General features: G+C 42.1%; 2 protein-coding genes across 4 annotated transcripts in view; one reads left to right on the forward strand and one right to left on the reverse strand.

Annotated features, from left to right (window-relative positions):
* The first annotated feature begins 881 nt into the window (after positions 1-881).
* On the forward strand, positions 882-7,950 carry LOC143292950 (high-affinity choline transporter 1-like). Of its 2 annotated transcripts, XM_076603667.1 has the most exons (4): positions 882-987; positions 1,510-1,639; positions 2,642-2,868; positions 7,715-7,950. In XM_076603667.1, exons 2-4 carry the CDS (start codon positions 1,594-1,596, stop codon positions 7,796-7,798), a joined length of 357 nt encoding a protein of 118 aa, XP_076459782.1. In that variant the 5' UTR covers positions 882-987; positions 1,510-1,593; the 3' UTR covers positions 7,799-7,950. The 2 variants fall into 2 exon arrangements, with proteins under 2 accessions (XP_076459782.1, XP_076459783.1); XM_076603668.1 differs by lacking the exon at positions 882-987 and having other exon boundaries at positions 1,308-1,639.
* A 3,819-nt stretch (positions 7,951-11,769) lies between these two features.
* Positions 11,770-20,000, reverse strand: part of LOC143292948 (ras-related protein ced-10-like) — a 17,129-nt gene continuing 8,898 nt past the window's right edge. For both annotated transcript variants that reach the window (XM_076603666.1, XM_076603665.1), the window contains 3 exons: positions 15,384-15,446; positions 14,406-14,540; positions 11,770-13,283 (listed from right to left, as the gene is read on the reverse strand). In XM_076603666.1, coding sequence (XP_076459781.1) covers positions 13,125-13,283; positions 14,406-14,540; positions 15,384-15,446 — 357 coding nt within the window. In that variant the 3' untranslated portion in view covers positions 11,770-13,124. The remainder of the gene's footprint in view (positions 13,284-14,405; positions 14,541-15,383; positions 15,447-20,000) is intronic.

Raw genomic sequence — 20,000 nt, forward strand, 5'->3', positions numbered from 1 at the left:
CGAATGGATTGTAAACTCAAATATTTCGTCATATCTAGTCAACACAAAAAGAAAAAGAAAAAGATGAAGTGGTTAAAGCGTTGGACTTTCAATCTGAGGGTCCCGTGTTCGAATACTGAGTCTCGGTGGCGCCTGGTGGGTAAAAGGTGGAGATTTTTCCGATCTCCCAGATCAACATTTATTATGTGCAGACCTGCCAGTGCCTGAACCCCCTTCGTGTGTATACACACGCAGAAGATCAAATATGCACGTTAAAGATCCTGTAACTCATGTCAGCGTTCTGTGGGTTATGGAAACAAGAACATACCCATCATGCACACCCCCGAAAACGGAGTATGGCTGCCTATACATGGCGGGGTAAATAAACAAAATGGTCATACACGTAAAATGTTAAATGTTACATGTTTGTCTGAGTGTGTAGGTGTGCGTTCCTGAAATCTGATTGAATGACACAGGAAACGAATGATGAGCCTCCAATGGCAGCCGTCAGTCGGCTCTACCCAGGTGGGCAGCCTGCTGTGTAAATGACTCCGTGTTTGTAAACCACTCAGAGCTTGGTCTCCGACCGAGGATAGGCGCTATATAAGTATCCTTATCAATCAATCAATCAAAGGAGGAAGAGGATGAGAACAAGAACAAAAAGATCGAGAACAAAAACGAACAACAACAAGAAAAACACACACAAAAAAACTGCAACAAGAAATACCAATACTACTAGTAAGAGAGAGAGAGAGAGAAAAAAAAAAAGACCTAACGGTATATACATGACGAGCAAGCACGTCACGCTTAAATAACACTTGTCGGTATACATGTTCCGTGGCAGCTTTTCCTGCAGGCATCCAACGAATACTACGCTGTTGAATTAATTTCAGTTGTGACGTTGATAGTCAACTGATCAACGTGATCAACATGATCAATAACAGCCCATCAACAACACCCCACGCAGTTTTAGGGGATCATGAATGATCATCAATATACTGAGCGCGCGTAAGAATAAGAACCCAAGGCAAAAAAAAGAAAAGGAAAAAAAAAGAGGATTGTCCTTGGATAAAAATACGTTAAAAAAAAATCCAGGATAGGAAAACAAATACATATGCAAACTGAAACAAGATGATAAAAATATGGGTGGCGCTGCGCTGTGTATGCTGTGTCGTGTTCTCCCTGGTGGAAAGAGCAACCTGTCTTCCACACAGAGAAATCTGTTGTGACAGAAAGAAGCGTACTACAATGCAAAATAATGCAATGCAAATCTGTATAACACAATGCAATGCAAGGCAGTGCGATATAATGCAACACAACGCAAGACAATACAATGCAATGTAATGCAACACAATACAATACTGACAACACAATGCAATGCAATACAATATGATAGCGACCTGTTTACCTCTTCCACCTCAGTGGTAAATGGGAAACTAACACAAAACCCCTGCACTGCGGTATAATTCAGATACAGATTACTTCATCTTCGCCTCTGTTACCTGTGTTTGTTACCTGTTTACCTGACAGGTGTACTGGCAGCGAGCTCTGTCAGCCCGCAGTGTGAAGGTGGCCCGAGGTCTGTCGATACTGGGAGCCTTTGGATGCGTGTTCATGGCCATCCCCGCTGTGCTCTTCGGTGCCGTGGGATACACCGCTGGTAAAGTGTTTCATTGCTAGTCTTTTGAAAGCTTCACTCGCCGTTCCTTTTTTCCCCTTAACTATGAATATTGCTACAATGATGATGATGATGTTGACGATGACGATGATGATTTCTTCTTATTCTTCTTCTGTAACATATTTTCTTATTTGTTTGTTTTGTTCAATGATCTTATTATTTGGTTTTATGTTCATGATTTATACACACTCTTGCGTAAGCTCTTTAAGCCTGGCAGCATGTTATGATTATGCGAGTGTCAGGCATCTGCTCTCTCTGTGTGTCTGTCTGTCCGTCTGGCTGTCTGTCTATCTTTCGCGGACTTCTCTTGTTCTCTTGTGCATTTGGTGGAATAGAACCTTTCTAAGGAAATAAAAGATCCTTAAAATTGATTCCACTGTTAATTTGTAGATCAGTGATTTGCAGAAAGGTAGGCCTCAGCGAGTGTGTGCAATTGACCGCTTCTCAGAGGAAGTTACGTCACAGACTGGTGCACTACAATGATGCGCCCCGTCCTCACTTCGGGGGTGGGGGGGGTTAAACTTGTATGCTCTGGACTCACACTTAACAGACGGGGCAAAAGCTGCCCACCTCTCCCCTTCCTACACCCCCCCTCTCTCTCTCACTTTATCTATCCTCTCCATCTTTACAATTGTATACATATACATGATTATGCGTGTATTTGAGCGTGTCTGAATGTCCTGTCTGTACTTCAGTTACCCTGTGTTATTTATTCATTTATTTTTACAAAATTAATATTGTGGTTTCATTTTCTCTTTGCCCCGAGGGATGGACACAAAAAAAGCATATGTATGCTTGTTCCACTTCCCTCATTAAAAAAAACCCAGTTTGTTCATCCGTACATTCGTTCGTTCGTTCGTTCTTCCTTCCTTCCCACCTGCCTCCTTTATCCCTCCGCCTCTGTTGCCACCCCCAACAAAACTCTAACCCACTGCAAGGTAACTTCTTCTTTTATTTTTATTTGAAAAAAAAAAAATCATACAGACTGGAACCAGACGTCCTACGGACACCCCACCTTGCAGGACGATGACCTCGGCCTGACCTTGCCCTTGGTGTTTTTCCACATGACCCCATTGGCCGTGTCCTTCATAGGCCTCGGGGCCGTCTCCGCTGCCGTCATGTCTTCCACCGACTCCTTCATTCTCTCCTCCTCCACCATGTTTGCCTGCAACGTCTTCGCCGTCATCTTTCAGGCTGTCACGAAACGGATGGTGGGTGTGTGGGAAGCGCAATAGAGTGGTTAAAGGGTTGGACTTTCAGTCTGAGGGCCCAGGGTTCGAATCTCGGTAACGGCGCCTGGTTGGTAAAGTGTGAAGATTTCTTTTCCCCCGATCTCCCAGGTCAACATATGTGCAGACCTGATTGTGCTTGAACTCCCTTTGTGTGTATCCGCAAGCAGAAGAACAAATGCGCACGTTAAGATGAGATGATCTAATATCATCATCTTAGATGAACAGACTATGAATAGATAATAGAAGATGAGATGGGAGAGGAGAGGATAGGGTAGGGTTAGGTAGGTAAGGTATGGTAGGGTAGGATACCATCGTCCTTCACCTCCTCCTCCTCATTCTTCTTCTTTTTCTTCCCAACAAAGTTAGTATTCCGCAGGGTTTAGTCCTTGATCCTTTGGTGTTTTTTTGTTTTTGTTTTGTTTTTGGGGGGTTGTAGATTAATGATTCTACCTTTATTTCTAAAAAGAAAACAACAACAACAACAACAAAACATACTGCGAAACATTTGCGGATGACACTACTTTACATCCAAGAAAGGCTACTGCTCAGCAGGTTTGCCGTACTATGCAAGAAAGCACTAACCTTCTTCTTATACGGCCTCATATGAAACATATGGCTCATCATTCTTAGAAATGCAACGAAACTTATGATTACCATAAGGCAAAGGCGTCAAGATTCAATGTCATTCAAATAATGTTCGCTGTATTATCCCTTCTGTTGTATTTTCTGTTTGTCTCTCCGTCGCTTTTTTCTCTTTTGTTTTCCATTAGTGTGTGTTTATACATGAACAGTTTATGTGCACGCTTTCATTCATAACTTTATTTTTACGTGTGTGTGTGCGTGTGTGTGTGTGTGGTGATTTTGTTGTTGTTGTATATGTAGAGTTCTGCTTTTCTCTCTCTCTCTCTCTCTCTCTCTCTCTTTAATGGTTTTGGTATAGCATGGTTATGCCAAGGTGTAGGGTATGAAAATAACTTCAAAGCAGTTTTCAAAGATAGATTGATTTCTTGTTACAAACTGGCATTCAGAAATAGAACACAATGAAAAGTACAGCTGGCACTACTCGTTTAAAGATACATTTGGCGCAGAAAAATATTTGTCATTTATTACCACCAAGAAATTCCGAGATACCCTTACGATTCCGACTTAGAGCGTGCGGATTGAGGAGCCATAAGGTATGGTGTCTAACTGAGGCTGAGGCAAACAGCACTTGCCCAATGTGCAGCTCCGAAAAAGAAGACGAAATTCACGTTTTATTCCACTGTCCTGCATATGCACATATCCGAAACAGATATCCATTCAACATAGAATCAAGTCCCGTTGATGACTTGACCCGCATGCAAAACGTGCTAAAAAACGAGAACGAAGTGATGGTAACAGCTATGTCAAAATTTCTTACCGTAGCACTTAACTGTAGGCAGAAAGCACTAGAAAATGGGCAGACAGTATAAGGAATCAAGTAAAAGGTACGTAATTATATACAAATGACCCCTAATGCTAATGAATAAACGGATTCACTAATTATTATATAAGCAAATGATTATGACCGTGGATGGTCCACATGTTGTTTGCTCTTTTGTTGTTCTTTTTCCCAACCCTTTTCTTGCGTACAGTTGTTGCGGTGTGTGTTTCGTGGTATTTGCTTAATTAGGTTTTTTGTAATCCCCCCCTTGTCAAAATGGCTGTAAATGCTTTTGACAATAAATCATCAATCAATCAATCAATCTCTCTTTTTCTTTCTTTTTTTTTTCCTTTTTTTTGCGGAGTGGGTTCAAAAACAACAAAGCAACAACAAAACAATAACAAAAAATAAACAAACAAAAAACCCAGATATGGTTAATCCCCGAAGGTCTTGAACATTTTTTCGTCGTCGTCGTCTTCTTGTCTTCTTTTCCTCCTCCTCCTCCTCCACATCAAACCGTCACTATTATTATTATTATCGTTATCATTATTATTATTATTATTGACTCACTTGTGTAAACAAAGTGAGTCTGTTTTAACCCGGTGTTCGGTTGTGTGTGTGTGTGTGTGTGTGTGTGTCCGTGGTAAACTTTAACATTGCCATTTTCTCTGCAAATACTTTGTCAGTTGACACTAAATTTGGCATAAAAATAGGGAAAATGCAGTTCTTTCCAGTCATTTTGTTTAAAACAATATTGCACCTCTGGGATGGGCACCAAAAAAAAAAACAAAAGAAAAAAGAAGCCAGATTATATGCAAACTGAATTTACTGTTATATTTTTTTTATTCTCTAAACTTGGCACTTTGATCTGATATTCTGACACAACAACAAGAGCAGTCATTTTTATCATTTTGTGTTCAAACAGGAACTTCTTTTGCTAAGCATGGAAGTTATATTTCTGGTGCATGTCTTTGGTGCAGAAAAAAGGGAAATTAATCTGTAATTAATGCTTGGGGGCTTAATTTGCTTTAAACTGATCTTTATCATTTTAAACATTAGTGTACAGGGCTTTCACTATGTTCTTTCGCCCAAGTGGTCTTTTTCGGAAAATACTAAAATCAATACGAGTGGACTTTATAGATCTGTTGGCTGAGCCGTGAACCACATTCCCAACTCGCCTTGGAACAAGACAAGGGGACAGTGACAGTGTGATCGACATCGCTCTAACATCTCCAAAATGAATGCAGAGACGCTTCCACACCAAGGCAGTTACACCTCCCGGTAGTGTTCAGTCTACAGAAACTGTCAGATAAACCCTGTATGAAACCGCGTGATCCATTTCAGTATGAAACCAAAGAGACAACCGTCATCAAAAAATTAAGACTCAGAAGAAACAAAAGAACGGCACCGAACAGGATGCAAACTATTCAGCCCCCATGGTGGAATACCGACACAGAGAGAGCCTGGATAGAATTACATGCAGATGTCAAACTTTGGCAAAAAGAAAGAACAAAACCATCTCCGAACGTGCACAACAACAACCCCAGACATGGTAGACACTGACGGAACCAAGCTTAAGACAAACGAAGAAAAAGGATCTGCTCTGCTCAAAAGTTTCATACAACAGAGCGATCAAAGAAACTTAAATGAGAAAAAGAAATATGTTGAGGAGTTAAACCAAACCCTTATGCAGACTGGACCTGATGAAGACTTGACAATAGATGATCTAAACGAAGCAATAGCTAAATGCAAGAAAGAATCAGCTCCTGGCCCAGACAAAGTTCGCTACTCGGACATCAAGGAACAATCGGAAGAAGACAGAAGCAAACTTTTCAATCTATATCAAAACAGTTTCCACAATGGACATGTCCCGGAGGACTGGACACACAGCTTCTTAAAACCCACATCAAAACCAGGAAAGGTCCATCATCAGGTAAGCAGATACCGGATCCTAACCATGCAAAACATTGCTGGAAAGGTCATGGAACGCATGATAGCCAGGAAACTCGCAAGGGATCTTGAACACAGGATTATTCTCCCTTCAAATCAAGGTGGTTACAGAACAGGCAAGTCCACATGGGAAAATGCAGCTGCTTTTGCATATGAGGTGTATGAAGGATTTCAAAGAAAAGAAGAAACACTAGCAGTAGCAATCGACCTTGAAGATGCCTACAATAAAGTCCAGTTTGCGCACCTCATGGAGCTGCTACTAAGGTATGGAGTAAGTTTGACACTGACAAGATGGATAGCAGCAGCACTTCAGGAAAGAACCGTCGTCCTACGCCTTGGAGATTGGATGTCTGCACCTTCTAAACTATCCATGGGACTGCCACAAGGGTCTCCGCTCTCTCCTGTCCTCTACAATGTCTACACGAAGGGCCTTGCAGACTTAAACAACAATGGAATAGCTCGGATGCTTACTCTTGCGGATGATGGCCTGGTCTTCAAAACTTCGAAAGATGCTCAGGAAAGAACTAAAGCCGCCCAGAAACAACTAAACAATATTGCTCAATGGTGCAAAGACACAGGATCTTCCATCAATCCAGCGAAAGCCCAAACGTTGCTGTGCACCCTCAACAACAGAACCGCGAGCAAATCACCACCTTCTGTGTCATTCGATGGGATTCAGATCGAAAAAATTGAATGCCTACGCTACCTAGGAATACATTCCAACAGGATGCTGACCTTCAGAAAACATACGGAAAATACTGTTCTCAAATGCAAAAAGGGCGTGTGTGTATGCTGCGTGTATGCTGCGTGTGTGTGTGTGTGTGTGTGTGTGTGTGTGTGTGTGTGTGTGTGCGCGCGCGCGTTCAGGTACATTTGTTTATGGGGATTTTTTTTTAACACTACACAAGGGATGTAAGGAACCAAAACATTTTCTGAGGATCATTCCCATATCCCCACAACTATACCTTTTGTATACAACTTTTATATGATCTTCAAATGACTTTAAGAAGGAGCGAAATGTATAAAATTCAGTGTCCCAAAAAGTCCCCACAGTAGTGTTGTAACACCCATGTCTACTACACACACGAACACTTGGTCTGTGCACGCACCGTCGGTCGACTTTTCCAGACAGGCGGTAACGATGTGGGAGGTCAGATGTCACCGGTCAATCATGTGTAATTGCACGTGCGCAGATTGAGATCCAATCGAACTGATTTGTCCAGAAATACACGCTTTGACACCTCAGCAGCAACAACAACAACAACGACGACGACGACAACGGTGATGATGATGATGATGATAGTGATGATGAAGGTGGTGGTGGTGCTGCTGATGCTGATGATGGCAATGATGATGACGATGAAGATGATAATGATGACGAGGATGATAACGCTTAACGATGACGATGATGACGCAGTATAATAATATAGTTCTTATACTGAACAATGCACGTACGATACTTTTACTATACAGAGTACCCCTGGCTGGACCCCATATCGGGACAGCAGTTCCCGTTCCGCACGCTGTCGATGCTCATCACGCTCTGCTCCATGCTGATGGTCTCCCTTCTCGCGCGCTACTTCCTGCCGCGATCGTGGGACTTTTTCCGCTGCTTCCCGGAGGTGGAGAAAGGGAGACAACTCTCCACCACCACCGCCGCCGCTGCCAACGGAGCGGACTTGCGAAGCGGCGCGGCGGGCGTGGACAACGCGGCTTTCTTCAATGGTGTTGAGAGGATAGGTAGTGATGTTGGGCCGCAGCAGAGTTCAAGAATGTAAAGCGGTCGGCAGAGCGCTGATAATTATTATATATTTTTGGGGTTTGTTTGTTTGTTTCTTTTTTGTTTTTGGTGCGAATAGGTTTCTTGTTCTGTTGTGTTCTGTTTTGGTGGTTTAGCGATGGGAGAGGGGGAGAAATGTTGAGGTATTTTGGAGGGGGTGGGGAGAAGGGTGTTGGTGTGTTTTCTTGCCTCGTTTTGTTGCATTGCATTGTCTTTTATTTTGTTTCCTTTTGTTTTTCTCTTGGAGGGAAAGGAGAGGTGTGGGGGAGAGCTAAGGTGCGCCTCCCTCCCCTCCCCTCCCCTTTGAGAATGTAGCGCGGGGCTCTCTCAGTTACAAAAAAAAAAAAAAGGAGGGTGGGTTTACTGTGTTAAAAATTTCCTCTCTTCTGTCGCTCTCTTTGTTTCTGGCTTATTTTTCTTTCTTTAGTCTCCTCCTTTCTTATTTTTGCCTTGCTGATCGGTTCTTTCTTTCTCTGGAAAGGTACGGGCGACAGTGATGGTGTGTAAATGTTGATGCTATGCCCCTTTGTATTACTCTTACTGTACATTGTGTTGTTGTTTTTGCGCCCATCGCTCGCTTGCGCTAGTCAATCAAATTGTCATTTAAAAAAATATTTTTTGTACAATGGTGTCATTTTCTTTTGTCAATAATTGTTACTTGTCTGTATGTAATTTACTTTTCTATCTCGGTCTCTACTTCTCACGAATTGATGAATATTTTTTGTTTCCTTTTGCTCAGTTAATTGATTTTAGTATACACATTCTCTGTTTCTATGTTTGTTTAACAGAAGAATATGTTATGGATAGAAATCACAGTGATTCTCTGGAAGAAAGGGGGTGCGATGTATACAGACCAAAAATACCACTTGTCTAAACTGTCAGGGGTTGGGAAATTTTCAGAAAAGGAAAGACGTCTTACAGTATTTAAGACAAAAGCAATATTCAGTATACTTTTTACAGGACACACATTTTACTAAGAAGATGGACAGACAGATCAGGGCAGAATGGGGTTATGAATGTGTTTTTTCGTCGAATAATTCTAGATCACGAGGGGTAGCTATTCTGTTAAATAATAACTTTGAGTTTCAAATACAAAAAACGATTATAGACATTCAGGGTAATTACATATTTCTGCTTTTAAAAATATCTAACATGGAAATTCTTTTGGTCAATGTGTATGGACCTAACAGAGATGACCCTATATTTTTTTTTAAGAGATTCGGACAAAAATTGAAGAACAAGCTATTCAGAATGTAATAATAGGAGACGATTGGAACTTAGTTATGAATCCTAGCTTAGACTATTACAACTATAAACATGTAAACAATATGGCAGCACAAGAAGCAGTAATAAAGATGATGGATGACTTACAGTTAGTAGATATATGGAGAGAATTAAATAATGAAGTTTTAAGATACACCTGGAGGAGACCAACCCCCTTACAACAAAGCCGTTTTGATTTCTTTTTATTGTCTGACAATTTGATCACCAACGTTAAGGATGCAGATATCACTTATGGTTACAGAAGTGACCATTCTTTAATTACAGTTGATCTACAATTTAACACAGAACCCAGAAGAAAAAACATTTTGGAAATTTAATTCATCTTTACTTAGGGACAACGAATATGTAGAGTTAGTGAAAGAAACAATAGTAAAAGTGAAGGACCAATATGCAGTGTTACCGTATGCAAGAGAAAACTTAGGCAAGATACATAATACTGAAATTCAGTTAACCATAAGCGATCAACTCTATCTGGATGTATTATTAATGGAAATAAGAACTAAAACAATATCTTTTGGTATAAGAAAGAAAAGACAGCTTATAGAAAAGGAGGAAACACTAGAAAAAGAAATACAGCGAACCGATAAAGAAATAGATACACATAGTTTAGCTAGAGAATTGCAAGAGAAAAAAGAACTAGTACAGCTACGAAAAATAAAATTGGAAGGGATCGCATTAAGGTCAAAAGCAAGGTGGGCATCTCAGGGTGAAAAGATGACTAAATATTTTTGTAATCTTGAAAAAAAGACATTTTGTAAGCAAATAAATGTTGAAATTAGTTACATCTCAAGGTAATATTTTGACGGAAACAGACGAGATCTTAGAGGCGACGAGACTTTATTATGAAGACCTATACAGGGAACAGGAAGTAAAAGACATAGACATTAGCAGTTACATTAAAAGTTTGCCCAGTCTGGATGAATTTGAATTAGAGCAACTAGAAGGACTTATAACAAAACAGGAAGCCACAGAAACACTAAGAAGAATGCAAAACGATAAGAGTCCAGGCACAGATGGAATGACTGTAAACTTCTATAATTTTTTTCTGGAAAGACATAGGGGACTTTGTAGTTAGATCACTGAATGAAGGTTTTAAAAAGGGAGAACTGTCAGTTACACAAAAAGAAGGGATAATTACATGTTTACCAAAGGGAGATAAGCCAAGAGAATATTTACAGAACTGGAGGCCTATTTCGTTGCTAAACGTAGCTTATAAGATAAGATCTGCATGCATAGCTAATAGAATCAAGAAAGTTCTACCAAAGTCAATACACGAAGATCAGACAGGTTTTATTCCAGGTAGATATATTGGCGATAACATAAGAACCCTGTATGACATTATGCATTATTTAGAAATTGAACATCGTCCAGGCTTGTTAGTATCAATAGATTTCGAAAAAGCATTCGACTCATTAAATTGGTCATATATGAACACTGTATTAAAAGCCTATGGATTTGGCCTAGATTTATGTAAATGGATTCACATCTTTTACAAGGATATAAAATCATATGTCATTGTGAACGGTAAAGTATCCAAAGGCTTGAAAATACAAAGAGGATGCCGCCAGGGAGATCCAATCTCACCCTGTTTGTATTATGCTCAGAAATCCTGGCGTGCAAGATTAGGGAAGATGAAGAAATTAAAGGCATAAATTTATTAGATACCATTTCTAAAATTAGTCAGTTTGCTGATGATACAACATTCACATTAGAAGGAGATAAAGAATCGTATGAAAAGTTGTTTGAAACACTAGAGGGATTTGAAGAATTTTCAGGGCTAAAAATTAACTATGATAAAACATTAAATGTCTGGTTAGGAAGAATGAAAAACTCAAAACGCCGGTATCTACTAGAAAAGAAAATGAAATGGAACCCCTCCAGATATAAACTTTTAGGCATTTGGTTCACAGAAGATCTATCAAAAATAACTGAAGTGAATACAAAAGAGAAATTGATAAAAGCTAAGAGGCTTTTCAAGATTTGGTCAAAACGTATATGTACACCCCTTGGTAGAATTGCTATTCTAAAATCACTTATACTTTCAAAACTCATTTATTTGTGGATTCTTCTTCCCAATCCCCCGGACAAAGAGATAAATCAACTACAGAAACTGTGCTATGAATTTATATGGGATGGCAAAACAGACAAGATGAAAAGAATATATACAGTACATAATGTTGGAAATGGAGGTTTGGGTATTCCAAATATACAAAAGTACATAGAGGCTCTAAAAATATCATGGATTAGGAAATTACACACAGGAACAGCAAAGTGGAAAAAAATACTCTTAGTCAAATCCCCAGAAATCAACTCCCTGGACCTGTACGGACCAAGAAAATTTGTAAACACTGAATGTAATAGTTTCTGGAAAGATGTATATTGGGCATATGAGAATTTTACAAAACATGTTAGGTTAAAAGAAGCACAAGAGGCACTCGTAGAACCACTTTTTCATAACGACAAATTTAAAGTCGGTAATAAGACAGTTTATTTAAAAAAATGGACAAGTAAAGGTATTTTTCTGGTTAGAGATATTGTAGATGAAAATGGGTGCTTCCTTAGTCATAAAGATTTCACAGAAAAATATGAGGTTAAAGTTAATTATTTACTGTATATGGGATTTATACGTTCCATTAAAAGTTACTTGCGCACAAACAATATTACTATCACAGACAAAACTTGCAATAAAGTACCAAAAGGACTGCAGATAATAGCTAATGTTAAGAAAGGATCTAAAATTTATTATGATATATTACTTGAACCAATTTTTCTATACAATATAAACTCTTTTATCAAGTGGGAGCAAAAACTAGACATTGCAATAAATTGGGATACCACTATGAAACAAGTGAAAAGCATAAAAGAAGTAAGACTGAAATGGTTCCAGATTAGAATATGTCATGGTATATTGGTTACAAACAAAATACTAAAAAAATGGGAATAACAAATAGCGACATGTGCAACTTCTGTAAAAATGAAATAGACACAATTCAACACTACTTATGGCACTGTACATTTACTCAGCTCTTTTGGGGGGACTTAGAGAATGTCTTGAAGGAAAAGTGTGAAAATTGTGCAAGTGTAAAGTTTAATATAGAGTTAGTATTATTTTGAAATGATGATATTACAAAAACAGTTGAAATATTTGACTATATCATTCTAGTGGCGAAACAGTTCATTTATAAATGCAGAATAAATAAAATCAAACCATGTATAAAGTACTTCCTAACAAACCTAAGAAACATATATAAAACCGAAAAATATATACACTCGATGGAAATGATGTCCATAGCATTTTCTAGAAAAATGGTGCCCATACATAAAAATGATTGAAGGCAACGAGGAGGAGTAAAGTCAACCACGAATGTAACGTTTGTTCTTTTATTTATTTTTTCCCTTTCATTTACTTGTTTTTAACAGTGCATGTGAATTATTTTTTTTTGTTTTTTCTCGGTATGAAGACAGTGTTGTGTCATTTTCCTGATTTGCAGTTTAGGTGGTGCACAGTGGCAAATATTGTTGATTCCAGATGTTGGTTTTGCATGTCCGTCTGTATGTATTAAATGTTAAACTCCGTCTGTATGTATTAAATGTTAAACTCGAATAAAATATTTATTAAAAAAAAAAAAATTCATTTAACACATTGGATAAACTGAGCATGATTAACTCCCCTGTATTAGAACCATGTAAAAACTGAATGCAATGAATAAACAATCAGGGTGCATTGTGAAAAAAAAAAAGAAAAAAAAGAAAAAAGCAAAGACAAAAAATAATCATAGTTTGTTGAAAACAAACAAACGTTTCTTTTTCTCCCTCGGTTTACAAGAGGGTGCAGGGTTTCTTGGGTTTGGCGTTCTTCACTTTGGGCACCATGACGGCACGGATGGCTTCGTCAAAGACCGCCTTTAATCCTTTCTGTGTCAGGGCCGAGCACTCCATGTACTTGACGGCATCTATCTCGCCGGCCAGGGCTTGACCCTGTGGGTTCAGAGAGAGAGAGAGGGAGAGAGAGAGAATCAGTTTCAGCGTCAGATTCAAGGAGGAGGACAACTACAACTACAACGAAAACATAAACAATAACAGCAACAGCAACAGCTACATATGTCTGATTGATCTTCACATAAAACCAACGCGCCGATCAGGTCTTGATGTCATCACTTAATGACCCCCGACTGACGAGATTGTTGACGAGGAAGAAGTAGAAACAGTGGAGAAATCAGTGGCAATTGATAATGATAATAATAATAATTATAATGATTACAACAACAACAACAATAACAACAAAAACAACAACAAGAATAATGATAACAAAACTCATTGTTTAGCAGATTTTATATAAGCGATAAAAAAAGTCTGACATATATTCTGTGGTGGACTTTTTGTTTAGCTGCTGTTGACAGTTGAGACACACACACACACACACACACACACACACACACACACACACACACACACACACACAGAGGCAGACAGACAGGTAGACACCGAGAGAGGGAGAGGGTGTGTGTGGGGAGGCTGGGGGGAGGAAGAGGGGGGGGGGAAGGGGGAGCGAGGGAGACAGAAACAGACACAGACAGACCGACAGAGACCGAGAGACAGAGATCCCAGCTGATGATTTCAAGGGGCCATCCATTTCAGGACTTGAAAACACATCAGACAGACTGGAAAAAAAAAGAAGAAAGAAAAACAAAAAGGCGAAGACAAAAGGATCATGATGGAAGCCTATCCTCATCCCTCGCACTTCATTTCTTCTCCCACCACCACTCCCCAACCTCCCCACTCACCCCTCCAACACACCGCCAGCAGAATAAAAAGGGTCACTCGCGTTGTAAGGGAGGGAAGCATGCCATACCAGCTAAAACGTACTGGCGATGGTTATGTCCCTTGCACGATAAAAAAAAAACCCAACTAAAAGCGTCCATTTTCTCTTTCTGCCTGTCTCTTCGTGTAGATAAATAGATAAATATATGAATGAATAAACAAATAGGAAACTAAATATACAAACATAAATAAATGAATAAATAACCAAAGTCAACAATACCTATCAAAAGAACAACAACAACAACAACAACAACAACAACAACAACAACAACAACACACCTTGACGTGTGAAATGGGCTCCAGCTGTTTTCGTCGGAGGGACTCGACGATTTCGGGGCTGTCTCGCAGGTCCTGTTTGGTTCCCACCAACACTATAGGAGTGCCGGGACAGTGGTGACTGACCTCAGGATACCACTGCCACACACAACATTTATGGTAATAATGATGATGATGATGATAATCATCATTATAGTAATAATAATGATAATAATAATAGTCAGTTGTGTCTGACTATGACCATCAGAACAGCAGAGGAGGCAACTGCTGTCCCAACTATCTGGGCTAGACTTTGATTATAGTGGAGAGTGTCTTGTCCAAGTTACATCCCCACTCTCTCGGCCAAGAGGGTTTCAGGACAGTCAGCGTTGGGATGGTTCCCAAATGCCAACCAGCTCCTAATAAGGCTGCAGCACTAGTTTGAGAGTCATAGTCCTTCGCAAAAAGACTAAGCAGTAAATGACTTCCCACTGAAATGAGGAAACAATTGATCATACAGCTCTCACTCAGCTGTTGTAATAATGATGATAATAATGATAATGATAACAATGATAACAATAATGATATTTATCATCATCATCATATTAATGAATGATATGTATGCATCATAGTCGTGTCTGACTGAGACCATCAGGAGAGGAGAGGTGGCAACTGCTGTCCCGACTATCTGGGCTAGCATTTAATAATAATGATGATAATATTAATGACGAGAATAATAATGATAATGATGATGATAATGATAACAGTAATGGTAATAATAGTAAGAAGAAGAAGAACGGTGATGAAAATGATGATGAAATGCGGGGAAAGATACCCATAGTCTACAATTAACTCCATTTGTCATGAATGTAGTCTTATTAATCAGCTCCGTTCCTTTCAAAAAAAGAATGAGAAGGTGGTGATTATGTTGGAGAAGAAGAAGAAGAAGAAGAAGAAGAAGGGGGAAGAGGAGAAGGAGGAGGAGGAGGTAAGAGTCGATACCTTTGCGCGGACATTTTCAAAGCTTGCCGGGCTTGCAATGGAAAAACAAAGAAGGAAGACATCCTGGAAGGAAATAAATCAATATTCATACATGCATTTCATGTTGATCATTTCTGCTTTGATTTCAGTGCCCGTCTGATGCACATGTTTCAACTACAGAAATAAAAGAGGGAAAGAACCTCCCTACTCTCCTCTCCCTTCCCCCTCTCCCCCTCCACACGGACACGTACACAGACATGCACAACACACGCAGATACAGATACACACACACACACACACACACACACACACACACACACACACACACACACACACACACACACACACACACACACACACACACACACACACACACACACACAAACACACACACACAAGCACATACACACACTCGCGAACACGCACTGTTATTACGAACACTGCTATTTCTACTCCTACCACTGCAACTACTACGATTGCTGCTGCTGCAACAGCCTTGAATCCGTACAGTCTGGGTCATGAACTACAACAGTTTGGTGGTAGTACACAGCCTTCGTACTGTAATAGTCATCCCAGTGTCCTCCTCCTCATCAGCATCATCATGACCACCACCACTACCATCACCACCATCGCCACCACCATCACCATCATCACCACAATCTTCATCAACGTAATCAACATCACCATGTTAATAAACTTCGTACAGTCTGCCACACATAAACTGGGGTAAGAGAAGATGCCACCATTACGCAATACAAACGGTCAGGAGGTAGGACAGGGGTCACCATCACGCAATACATACAGTCTGGAGGTAGGACAGTGGTCACCATCACACAATACATACAGTCTGGGGGTAGGATAGGGGTCACCATCACACAATACATACAGTCTGGAGGTAGGACAGGGGTCACCATCATGCAATACATACAGTCTGGAGGTAGGACAGGGGTCACCATCATGCCATACATACAGTCTGGAGGTAGGACAGAGGTCACCATCATGCAATACATACAGTCTGGGGGTAGGACAGGGGTCACCATCACGCAATACATACAGTCTGGAGGTAGAACAGGGGTCACCATCATGCAATACCTACAGTTTGGAGGTAGGACAGGGGTCACCATCATGCAATACCTACAGTCTGGGGGTAGGACAGGGGTCACCATCACGCAATGCATACATTCTTGGGGGTAGGACAGCGGTCACCATCATGCAATACTTACAGTCTGTGGGCATGACAGGGGTCACCATCACGCAATACATGCAGTCTGGAGGTAGGACAGGGGTCACCATCATGCAATACATACAGTCTGGAGGTAGGACAGGGATCACCATTACGCAATGCATACAGTCTGGAGGTAGGACAGGGGTCACCATTATGAACTACACACAGTCTGGAGACAGGACAGGGGTCACCATCATGCAATACATACAGTCTGAGGGTAGGACAGGGGTCACCATCACGCAATACATACAGTCTGTGAGTATGACAGGGGTCACCATCACGCAATACATGCAGTCCCTGGGTATGACAGGGGTCACCATCATGCAATACGTACAGTCATGGGGGAGGACAGGGGTCATCATCATGCAATACGAACAGCCCGGAGGTAGGACAGGGGTCACCATCATGCCATACATACAGTCTGGAGGTAGGACAGAGGTCACCATCATGCAATACATACAGTCTGGAGGTAGGACAGGGGTCACCATCATGCAATACCTACAGTCTGGGGGTAGAACAGGGGTCACCATCACGCAATGCATACATTCTGGGGGTAGGACAGCAGTCACCATCACGCAATACATACAGTCTGGGGGTAGGACAGGGGTCCTGACCTGGTCAGGTCATTAGATCTGCTACTGGTAACCTGTAATCCAGTACAACCTGTTTAGGGTCGGGTTGCCGGCGACTAAACCGGCACTCCCACCGCTCCCTTCCGGGACTGGTGAGGCGGGTGGCTAGATACCATTATGGAGATCCATAAAAGGGCGTTGGCTCAGGAGAGCCACCGACGGCCATCTAGCTCCACCGTGCTGTGTGCATGCCACACGCAGTTGGCCCCCGGGGTGTGTCTACCCATGCATGCGAAGTCTGGATCCGGCAGAATCTGCGGAAGAAACTTATCGGTTCAACGGAGAAGAAGGCGGTTACAGCAACGCACTGTGGAGTGCAGAGAGCAAGATGAGACACCGAAAGGATATCTTGGTCATCCACTGCATCCGTGCTCATCCTCCAGTCGTCTTGCCACTGGAAATTGGTGGACCCGGACGAGAGAGTGAGGTTGACGTTGCGCAACTCCTCTTCACTTTAAACAAACTCATCGCGCAAGTCATCAGTCATCCAAAATGACCTTTCATCCTTCATCATTTCATCACCCCGAAGTCCTGCGGCGACAGGCGAGCGACGAAACGACAGGTGTGGGTACACTGGCAGTCGCAGTCGCAGACCTGCATGCAGGCGGCTCAGGCCATAGGGTCGTTCTTCGTCGACAGGAGCAGCGATGGAGCTCGGCAGCCGTCGGAGCGTCTGAGCAGCCCTCTTTAGGAATGCACTGCTCACCTCCCTGGCATGAGGAAGGGGCTAGAAAAGGTGCCCTAAAAATTGCCTGCTCCACATCACCCTGGCCAGCGTACCGCGGCTGGCGGGGACCCTACATCAGCGGTCGAAACAAGAAAGAAAAGAAAAAAACAAGGATCGTTCCTCTCACCATTGGTGCTTGGAACATAAGGACTCTCCTGGACAGAGATAACGCGGACAGACCCCAAAGGAGAACGGCACTAGTTGCATCCGAACTCGCCAGATACAACATTGACATCGCAGCCTTGAGTGAGACTCGGCTTGCAGGCGAAGGCGAGCTCTGTGAACAGGGATCTGGTTACACCTTCTTCTGGAGTGGACGAGGAAGCGAAGAGCGACGTGAGGTTGGCGTTGGTTTTGCAGTAAAAACAGCACTTGTCAGCAAGCTAGCTGGAATCCCAAAGGGAGTCAACGATAGGCTTATGACCATGAAACTCCCACTGGCATCTGGCCAGAAGCACCTCACCATTGTCAGTGCCTACGCCCCAACCATGACCAACCCGGATGAAGTAAAGGCGAAGTTCTACGAGGACCTTCACTCTGTCATTGCTGCTATCCCTAAAGCAGACAAGCTCATCATTCTTGGGGACTTCAATGCTAGAGTTGGCTCTGACTACATCTCCTGGGATGGAGTGATTGGAAAGCACGGTGTGGGCCACTGCAACCCAAATGGATTGCTTTTGCTTCAGACCTGTGCAGAGCACGAACTGCTGATAACCAACACAGTTTTCTGCCTCCCTACCCGTAACAGGACGTCATGGATGCACCCTCGCTCAAAGCATTGGCATCTCATCGATTATGTCATCGTCAGGAAAAGGGATAGGCAAGATGTACGTATAACAAAGACCATGTGCGGCGCTGAGTGTTGGACAGACCATCGCCTTGTAGTCTCGAAGCTGAATATTCGAATCCAGCCCAAGAGACGCCCCCAAGGACAGAAGGCTCCAAAACGGCTCAACATCGCTAAGCTGAAAAACATCACCATCAAACTGTCCTTTGTGGAGCTGCTGGAAGATCGTCTGGAATCCGCCTCTCTGGACAACCAGAATGTGGAGTCTGACTGGAGGACCCTGCGTGAGCTGATCTATAGTACAGCTTCAGAGACCCTGGGACCCATGACCAGAAAGCACAAAGACTGGTTTGATGAAAACTGTGATGAAATCAAGAAGCTTCTGGATGAGAAACGCCGTCTGCATCAAGCCTACCTGAGCAACTCAAAGTCCACATCAAAAAAGGATGCGTACGATGCCATCCGCAGGACTGTTCAGCAAAAGTTACGCCAGATGCAGGATAAGTGGCTGAGTGACAAAGCTGATGAGATCCAGGGATAAGCTGACAGGCACGATATGAAGAGGTTCTATGATGCCTTAAAAGAAGTCTACGGCCCCACATCCTCAGGATCATCCCCCCTCCTCAGTGCAGATGGGAACACCTTGATCACCGAGAAGGAGAAAATTCTCGAACGCTGGGCTGAGCACTTCAACAGTATCTTTAATCGCCCTTCCTCCATAAATGATGAAGCCATAGACCGTCTCCCACAAGTCCCCATCAACGAAGCACTGGACGATCCGCCAAAATTCTTGAGACCCAGAAAGCAATCCGTCTGCTATCCAGTGGCAAAGCACCTGGCTCAGACTCCATACCAGCAGAGGTTTACAAGAATGGAGGCACTGTGCTGACTGAGAAGCTCCATCAGCTGTACTCACTCATGTGGAAAGAAGAGACGATCCCCCAGGATTTCAAAGATGCATCTATCATTCACTTGTACAAGCGAAAGGGGAACCGGCAAGCCTGTGATAACCATTGGGGCATTTCCTTGCTCTCCATCGCAGGCAAGATACTCGCCAGGATCCTACTAAACCGCCTCACAGCACACCTTGACCAAGGTCATTTGCCTGAGAGCCAATGTGGATTTCGGAAAGAGCGCGGAACCACTGACATGGTGTTTGCTGCAAGGCAGCTGCAAGAGAAATGTCAGGAGCAAAATGCTGATCTGTTCTCCACCTATGTCGACCTCACTAAGGCCTTCGACACTGTGAGTAGAGAGGGACTGTGGA

The sequence above is a fragment of the Babylonia areolata genome, chromosome 18 (genome assembly GCF_041734735.1).
Source record: "Babylonia areolata isolate BAREFJ2019XMU chromosome 18, ASM4173473v1, whole genome shotgun sequence".
NCBI lineage: Eukaryota > Metazoa > Mollusca > Gastropoda > Neogastropoda > Buccinidae > Babylonia > Babylonia areolata.

Coding starts and splice junctions, on each gene's coding strand:
- LOC143292950 (XM_076603667.1), top strand. CDS start 1,594: ATGGCCATCCCCGCTGTGCTCTTCGGTGCCGTGGGATACACCGCTG. Junction 1,640..2,641: donor TGCCGTGGGATACACCGCTG/GTAAAGTGTTTC, acceptor AAAATCATACAG/ACTGGAACCAGACGTCCTAC. Junction 2,869..7,714: donor AGGCTGTCACGAAACGGATG/GTGGGTGTGTGG, acceptor TTTACTATACAG/AGTACCCCTGGCTGGACCCC.